This window comes from Gigantopelta aegis, chromosome 8, assembly GCF_016097555.1.
Source record: "Gigantopelta aegis isolate Gae_Host chromosome 8, Gae_host_genome, whole genome shotgun sequence".
NCBI lineage: Eukaryota > Metazoa > Mollusca > Gastropoda > Neomphalida > Peltospiridae > Gigantopelta > Gigantopelta aegis.
Genome location: NC_054706.1, coordinates 2031712 through 2041189, shown reverse-complemented (window position 1 = coordinate 2041189; position 9478 = coordinate 2031712). Strand labels below are relative to the sequence as shown.

Here is a 9478-nt window from a genome sequence, read left to right as displayed (position 1 = left end):
ATGAATCGGAAAGTAGTATTGCACTGTGAAATAGGAGAGGGGATTCCCCAAATCCCACTTCCCAGTTTTAACTTGTTAACTTTCGTTGTTGTTCTGATGGAATGTCGTTTATTTTATAGGACAATTTTATTTTTAATACCTTCAAGATTAAACGGTAAAGTTTTAAATTCATAACATGATGTATTTGTTTACACCTACAGTTTGTGGTGAACAAGGTGGGGTGTGGGAAAGGAGTGGTGTACAACCCTTCGAAAGTCGTGGTAGCAGCAGTAGGCGAGGAGTTGTAATTTCAATAATCAAACGCCATCTTCAGCAGAGACATAGCATTTTATTATTTCAACTCTAGGGAAGTTACTTAGGGGCCCTGGATGCAGTAAACATTTTACAACTATTTGAATTTAAAGAAAAATGATTGAAAACCTGAATTATATTGTTTTTTGGTTAAAAGGAAGGAAATGTTTTATTTAACCACACACTCAACACATTTTATTTACGGTTATATGGCATCAGACATTTGGTTAATGACCACACAGATATAGAAAGAGGAAACGCGCTGTCGCCACGTCATAGGCTACTATTTCCGATTAGCAGCAAGGGATCTTTTATATGCACCATCCCACAGACAGAATAGTACATACCACAGCCTTAATTACCTGAGTTGTGGAGCACTGGCTGGAACGAGAAATAGCCCAATGGGCCCACTGACGGGGATCGATGGTGCATCAGGCGAGAGTTGTACCACTGAGCTACGTCCTGCCCCTTGGTTAAAAGGAAAATGGACTATTGAGTTAACTTGCTTGAATAGTGATGTGATCGTGTTAATTTTCCCATCACCAGCTGTGTAGTGTACATACTAAAAATTATCTAATGGATAAATAAAAAAATAAAATAAATTATCTAACGCTGTCATTGATTTCAAATTAAGTTTGGAACATTTAAAGCTAGGCATTTTGTCAACAAATGTTTTTTTTTTTGTTTGTTTATGTGGGGGGTTTTGGGTGGGTTTTGTGTGTGTGTGTGTGTGTGTGTGTGTGTGTGTGAGGTCATGATCTGGTAACAGGGCACACTATTTCACGATTACATGTCAGTTACGCAACTTTAAATTCACGAGAACCGCCAGTCGGTTATGTGGTGAGCAATTACATTCTAAAATTTAAAATACCATATATCAGTAATGAAAGTGAAAATCAGTTTGTGTTTTTTGAATCACCAATGTATAGATTCCCAGTCTGGAGCTCCACGCGGTAAGACGTATTTGTTTCGCGTGTGCACACTGCACATGCTTTCGTGTGCTCGACTTGGGGGTCCTTCATTTCATTGTTTTTGTCAGTGAAATGAAGTTTTGTTCTGGGATGTATGCGGCCATTGGAACTGATTGAACGCTGGAACGCTTCTCGTTTTGACAGCCTGCACCACCAGGTTGGATTCTTTTTTAGCGAGATTCCTTGCCTGCACGTCATTTCTCAATCTGACTGTCGACTTGGGTTTTTTCGTGACTCGTATGGCGGCCATTCTACAGAATGCCACGGTTGTTCGCGTTTAGTCTTTACATGTCTGAGCCTGTCCTAGCAGCACTGGAAGATTGACCGCCCAACTCTAAGAAGAAATAGGAAGCAGGGTCGGCCCCTACTACTCTTTTTCTTAGTGATACCATCTCTTAGTGATACCATCTCGTATCCTCCGGAGTCGGGCCCGTCCGCACCACTATACCAAACCATGACGACTGGACTATACCCAGGTCTGATACTCTCTCTTGTTCAGACGGATCCGGCTTCTCAAGATCTGTATTTCAGCACTGCACTACACCTTCAATTTTTATCGACTGTCAATCTAGGTTTTTTTTGATGGGATGCAACCCATCTCGTCCCTTTAAACTGTGCACCCAAACGGCCTTAATGAGGCCACTCGCGTGGACATGTCGATCGGACTTTAAACTTTTAGATCTGCGTTCAAAATTTTATGTCGAAATTACTTCCTTTTTTAAATATTATTAAATAGTCTGATCCTCTCTTCTTTTTCTTATTTAATTTTGGACTGTCCTTCTAAAATGCTCCAAATTATATAAATATTTGGCCGAGCAATCAATTCTTTTTATTTTTGGCTTGTAACCTTTTTATTTTTTTTATTTATTCTATTAACTTTTTTACTAATTGCTATTTTCAAAATTCTGCCCATTTTCACCCCCCCCCCCCATCCCAAGTCAGGCCACCGATCTTGAGATGGGCGTGTTCGATAGTGCTTTATAGTGATACCATCTCGTATCCTCCGGAGTCGGGCCCGTCCGCACCACTATACCGAACCATGACGACTGGACTATACCCAGGTCTGATACTCTCTCTCATTCAGACGGATCCGGCTTCTCAAGATCTGTATTTCAGCACAGCACTACACCTTCAACGTCTATCGACTGTTAATCTAGGGGTTTTCTTGACGGGATGCAACCCATCTCGTCCCTTTAAGCTGTGCACCCAAACAGCCTTAACGAAGCCACTCGCGTGGACATATCGATCGGACTTTAAACTTTTAGATCTGCGTTCAAAATTTTATGTCGAAATTACTTCCTTTTTTAAATATTATTAAATAGTCCGATCCTCTCTTCTTTCTCTTATTTAATTTTGGACTGTCCTTCTAAAATACTCCAAATTATATAAATATTCGGCCGAGAGCAGTCAATTCTTTTTATTTTTGGCTTGTAACCTTTTTATTTTTTAAATTTATTCTGCCCATTTTCAACCCCCCCCCCCCCCCCCCATCCCGAGTCAGGTCACCGATCTTATCGGAGGTCGGAATCGAGATGGGCGTGTTCGAAATCCTAGTGGTACATGGGCACGTTAAACTAGTTATCATCATCATCACCAATGTATAGCACAGAATCGTAGTTCAAGTGTTTTAGGATTAGGTAGGCCTAACTCATCCGTTACGAGAACTATATTCACATAACCAAACAATCGGTTACCTAAATAAAAGTCACATGAACTGACTTCCGGTTACCAAAGATTTTGAAATATTGTCCCCTGTGGTAAATACATTAAAAAAAGAAAATTTGATTGGCCTTCCCATTTCCACATACTGGCCTGGCATGCCGCTCTTCTGCACCAGTTCATATACAATTATTGCAAAAAACTGATTCATTACTTTTATTTTTCAGGTGGTAGTTTTGTGCAAACATCATGCAGTCAAATGGTAAATAAATATTTTACTAGTAATCAAAACTAAAAACATTTGAAAAAGTCTTTCACAATCATTTTAATAGATATGTTTAATTATTCAGGCACAGTGGAAGTAAGTAGTCATTGGGAGGGTGGCTGATAGATTGAGGATGTGAAGCAAAGTTTTTTGAGGGGTTTGGGGGTATGTTCCCCATAAAATTTTGAAAACTAGATGTTTTGCAATGTAATTTCCTGCATTCTACAAGTAAAATTCATCTCTGCCTTAAGATTTACTACCAATAATATTTTTTATTCAGAATTATTACCCCCCCCCTGTCCCCACCCCCCTCCTTGCTCCACTGTGCCTGTTGTTACACATATGAAGCAAAGAAACGTGAGGTACTTCCAGACGTCACTATTTTGTAAATGTCCTACACCTTTAACAAAAATGAAAGGGAGCTTGTTGGTATGCTTGCCTGGAGTGGGATAGTCTCCCTTAATGCATATACAGTAACTGCTGTTCTTAGCAGATGGAAGACTTATGTGTCCAGGATAATGTACTTGAACCTTAATTGAAAATATGAAAGTAAGTCACAATCATCATCATCACCACCATCTCATCATCAACAGCATATTGACCACTATCACCACCAGTAACATCATCATTCATTCATCTATCCATCCATCCATCCACCCATCTGCTTGTTCATTCATCCATCCATCCACCTAACCATCCATCCATCCATCCATTCAACTATCCAGCCATCCAGCCATCCACCAATCCATCCTTCCATTCTTCCAACCATCCATCCACCAATCCAGTCATCCATCCATCCATCCATTCAACCATCCACCAATCCATCCATCCACCAATCCATCCATCCATTCAACCATCCACCAATCCATCCATCCACCAATCCATCCATCCATCCACCAATTCATCCATCCACCAATCCATCCAACCATCCATTAATCCATCCATCCATCCACCAATCCATCCACCAATTCATCCATCCATCCATCCATCCATCCATCCATCCACCAATTCATCCACCCACCAATCCATCCACCAATCCATCCACCCACCAATCCATCCATCCACCAATCCATTCATCCATCCATCCACCAATTCATCCATCCATCCACCAATCCATCCATCCATCCACCCATCCATAATTAACTGACACTTTGTGTGTGCTATTATTATTTTTCCAGTGACAATAACGAAGCAGTATGTGTTCATGATAGAAAGGAACATTATTCTCAATGTGTTTGATTGTGTGAACAATGCAACCAATGAGAGAGAAGTCTACTACATTCAGAAGGGTGGCTGTGAAGGGACTATTGGTTTCAAAAAGGGCCAAGCTATGTACACACCTCCTAGCAATTCAGCGGACACCAGCAGGAATCTGACACAACCTTCACCATACCAACCTATTTTGTGTATGTATATTAATATTATTATTTTTGCCATACAGTGGAAAAACATATGTACTCACATTTTAGTCAATATTTAGATAATAAGTAGAATATTTCAAGTTGATCCTGGTATGATACAATGTTATTATTTTTTAATGAATTGAAAACCGGTATTTGTAAATTTAAATATGGCTTAAAATTACTTAAAAGAGTCCGTAGTGTTTAAGAGTAATGTTATTAACCCTAATATTCAAATAATTCTGACTTCATAACTTTAAAATACACAGTAAAAAGATTATTAACTGTGACAACCTAAACAACATGCTCATTACATCTGTTACAATAAATGTAAAACCTTTTAGCACCTGTTAAACTGCTTTCTCAGGGGATTTTTATTCTATAATAGTCCAATTTCTAATTAAGAATAAGCATAGCTTCATTTAAATTAAAGAGTTATTCTTAAAATATGAATACATGTTACGTGTAATGAAAATTATTGTGGAATCACTGAGGAAGAAGCTTAATGGCTGACAAAATGATGACAATTAAATTGTAAACAGTAGTAATGAGAATTTTAACTTTACATGTAGAACACAGCAGCAGAGAGACTTTGGGTATTGCTTTGTTTTAGTGTAAATGTTACTTTGTTCAAGTGTAGGATACAGGGTGGGGGAGGACTGCCCCTCCAGTGCTGGAGTAAATCATCAAATTTGTTAAAAAATTATAGAGATTTTTTGTTCAAAATAAGACTGACTGAATCCTTTTCACCATGTTTTATTCCATCGTTCTCTCCACAATATTAGTTGTAATCCATGTAAATATGAGTAGTGTTTTGTTTGTAATCCTATATAGCTGGTTTAACAAGAATGCTAATATGAATAAATGTTGTTATCCAGATTCAGGATATTTGTTTAATTCAGGCAAAAAGCAGCCTGCATCCGCCTCCCCCCCCCCCCCCCCCCCCTTACAAAAATGGGAGCCAGTACACCTATGACTTTGTTTTTGTTTCAGTGTCCACTCGGGAAGTGACAGATGCAGAGCTGGAAAAACTTGCCGGATTGCTTCAGACGGACTGGAGAAAACTCAGTGAGTACAGATTAAAAAATCTTTTAAAGTTTTTACAACTTGATTACAATTTACATCAGGTGATTTTAAAGTAATGTTTTCCATTAAATGCTCTTTAAATAACCCCCCCCCCCCCCCCCCCCCCAAGCCAGTTAAGCAAGCATTAATGTATACATGTAGATGAAGTGGTCAAAAACACTGCTATATTCACCTAACTTCCCTCGTCCCTGAGATAAATCTGGATTTGGACCTATCAATGAATTTAATTTTATTGAATTGGTGAAAATGGCTTTCAGAATCGCCCCAAAATATGCTTTTAAAGAGTCTTAAAAACTCTTTACCATTGGGACCAAATATACATCCATCACTACCCTGTCCTGATAATCCTAAATCTATATTTACATATCAATGACTTTAATGTTTAACGTTTCAGTTAATAAGTTGGGCGTCGATGAAGACCACTGTGACAAGATTTTACGTGCACACATGCAGAAAAGCCTGAAGGAGAAAGTGAAGCTGTGTTTACAGTATTGGAAGAGCAGTACGCAGAACGCTACGGTCGGGGTGTTGGCGCGGGGCTTAGAGGCAGCCCTGTTGAAACCTCTCATCACTGCAGCTCTTAGAGAATGACTGAACCTTTCTTCTAATCTGTCCATCTTCAGGACATAGTCACGTCTTTAGCTCCTGTGATTTGGTTACTATAACATAGCACAAACTATTGGTGTATGTATGGTATGTCTGTGTAGGAAGTGTGTGTGTGTGTGTGTGTGTTTATGTGTGATTAGTCATAAGCATATCACATATATACACCACACACCACACACAGCTGCACACATGCACAATATATACACAGATACATTCATGCATGCATGGTGATGTGTTACAATGAATCAGTGATACTGAAAACTAGACTTCAGCAGCAGTGCTTCAAGAACTTCATTAATAAATGATAACACTTGTACATTGATGTGTTTTTACTTGTGTACAAAACTCGTTTGATATCTCTATTATGAAATTAGTCACAACCATGCAACTCCATTACCAAACAGTTAGGGAGATATTGTATGTATTTTGTATATCACATCATAATGTAATCATCTTTATATGTATGTTCCCTTTCTCGAAAATTGACATTTTACTTCAGATAGAAAGGTTCCTATTTTCATGTTTAAATTTGTTTTCCTTTCTGTATAGAACAGAAATAAAGACATACTGAATACTACTGTGTTCTAACTTGTTTTGTTTGACTGTCAAAGCCCAGTGACGTAGCGTGGGCGGGGCCAACGGGGCGGTTGCCCTGGATGCAAAATTCGGGACTGATGGAAGGGACTCGGGAAGTGTTAACAGTCCACTGGTTAGGGAGCATAATACTTGCCTTGCCCATGGTGCTGGCAACCCACGCTACGCCACTTTGTCAATGAGCAAAGATTATTTTCCAAAATTCATAAAATACAAAAATGTACAAGCAGGGATGAGTAGAAAATTTCATCAAGTTATTTATTAAAGTTAAACAATTGTAGAAACCCAGTTATTTTCAAACAAAATATCGGTCACTACATGAAATTATTTCGCCAAATAAAAAGTAATGTTTGTGTTTTAAGTTTGCAATTGGTGAGTGGGTGTGTTAGCCCCGACCAGGCGTAACATAATCATTTAATGTAGTTCAGTCTGAAATATATAACCATCCAGAAGACTTCTATCACAAAACCCAGAACTAGCACACCCTATATGTATGGATGGGAACAAGTTTTGTGTGCCTATATCCAATGAAGGTTCTGGCACATTTTGTTAAGAAGAAGCTTTATGGAAGAAAAAAAAAAGTTAAAGGGACATTCCTGAGTTTCCTGCATTGTAAGATGTTTCCGACAAATGATATATTTCTACGATTAAACTTACATATTAAATATATTTTCTTGTTTAGAATATCAGTGTCTGTATATTCAATGTGTTTCTGATCGTCTTAATATTTGTATGAAGTGCAAACTGGATTTTTTCTTTAAATAATTTCGTACCAAAAAATATATTTTAGGAAATATAATGAAATTTAACCCAGTACAAATATTAGAACGACCAGAAACACGTTTAATATACAGCCACTAATATTTAATGCAGAAAATATATTTGATATTTAATAACAATCGTTAAAAAGTCTCTGTTAGTCGATAACATCCTAAACATTGCAGCAAACTCAGGAATGTTCCTTTAAAAGTTGTTTTCTTTAACCACTAGAACACATTGATTTATTGATCTTTAGCTATTGGCAATCAATTATTTGGTAGTTCTGACATATAGTCTTAGAAAGGAAACCTGCAACATTTTTTCATTAGTAGCATTATAGGATGTTTTATATTTTCCATTTGATATATCGTTCATGATGCACTGGCTTGAATCGAAAAAAAGCCCAATGAGCCACCGACTGGGATTGATCCTATACTGATAACGCATTAGGGGAGCACTTTATCACTGGGCTGTCCCTCCCCTAAAGAACGGAAAACATGTTCTATTTAACAACACACTCAACATATTAAAAAATACATGGTTGATGACCTCACATAATAAGAGTAAACCTGCTAACATCATACATGGGCTACTCTGATTAGCAGTAAGATATCTTTAACATGCACATCGAAGCTTACACAATTACACTACAATACTACATCTGTATAAATTTATTGACTTGTATAAAAACAAAAACAAAACAACAACAACACCCAAAACAGCAAATAAATTTTTATTGGGACGTGTACTATATCAACAATGAGAATTAATTTAGTGTAAGGTAACCTATAACCCTATCGGCAATAGTTCTTCAAGAACGATAACTCTAAATAACATTTCGCAATCCGGTTTCTTAACAAGTTGATGTGATTAATTACTTTTGCCAAATTGTGTCTTCTTGGTAAGACTTTGGTGTTTTATAGTGTAGTTTGGCAACTTCAGCATTGAACCTTTATAGCGTACAGACAAAACAGAGTAACATTTGACGTGAAGTGACACTGAGTCACAGATAAAACCGAGCACTTCCGGGAACAACCCGGCCTGACCTTATTCAGTTATTGTTGGTATGTGTGTTTCGCCCATTAATCAATGCGGAAATAAATTAATTAACATTTTGACTGGGAATTTGTGATATTTAGTTTGTTAAAAACTACGTAAATTAAGATATGGTTGGACTTTCCTTTGGCACTGTCACGTATAAAGAACATGATTATTAATACTTATAATAAATAGAGCTCAGTTAGGGTTAGTGACAGTCACAGTGCCAATGGAAAGTCCTTCCAACAATTTGAATTTAAAATTTAGAATTAATTTAAGGTTAGGAATAGTTATATACAATACCTTTTAAAACAATTTGTTCTATAAAACCAACATAATGTTTATATTTCGCAATCCAGTATCTCTACCTTTTGCCTTTAAAAAATTAGACATTTTGACTCTTCTGTGTGAAATTTCCTCAACAAGGTTGCTTTTGGAGGAAATATAGCACAGAAGACAAAATGAGGCATTGTGGAACTAAATCTTTGTTTTATTCCGTAGACGTTTGGTTCATTCCATCAAAATACACCACTCTCACTGTTTGATCCACTGTGTGGCCAAGTGGTTGGAGTGCTTGGTTAGTCCCGATGGTCTGGAGTTTGAATCCAGGTCCAGTACTAAGGTCAACGACAGTCACTTTTCGCACCCTTGTTTTGGGTTCATACACAATAAATATAGAATATCTTACTGTAATTTCACTTGAAATCCATATTTCGTAAAAGGTACAGTTTTTTTAATCACAAGATTTTCTTCAAAGACCCCTGCGCGTGCTGTAACCTCACTGTGGTGCAGGGGTGTAACATTCTCTT

The 9478-nt window shown here is 37.6% G+C and overlaps 2 protein-coding genes across 6 annotated transcripts in view; both read left to right on the top strand.

Moving 5' to 3' along the window:
* Positions 1–25: 25 nt before the first annotated feature.
* LOC121378807 lies at positions 26–6855 on the top strand. Its single transcript, XM_041507132.1, has 5 exons — positions 26–154; positions 3149–3183; positions 4365–4592; positions 5580–5654; positions 6067–6855. The coding sequence occupies exons 2-5, from the start codon at positions 3171–3173 to the stop codon at positions 6261–6263; spliced, it is 513 nt and encodes a 170-aa protein (XP_041363066.1). The 5' UTR covers positions 26–154; positions 3149–3170; the 3' UTR covers positions 6264–6855.
* A 1595-nt stretch (positions 6856–8450) lies between these two features.
* The window catches only part of LOC121379130 (annexin-B12-like), a 49528-nt gene continuing 48500 nt past the window's right edge, over positions 8451–9478 (top strand). For 2 of the 5 annotated variants that reach the window (XM_041507610.1, XM_041507615.1), the window contains exon 1: positions 8465–8695. The gene's annotated coding sequence lies outside the window, so the exon portion shown is untranslated. Of the gene's footprint in view, positions 8696–9478 lie in introns of all 5 variants that reach the window. The other 3 variants (XM_041507612.1, XM_041507614.1, XM_041507613.1) reach the window with 2 other exon arrangements.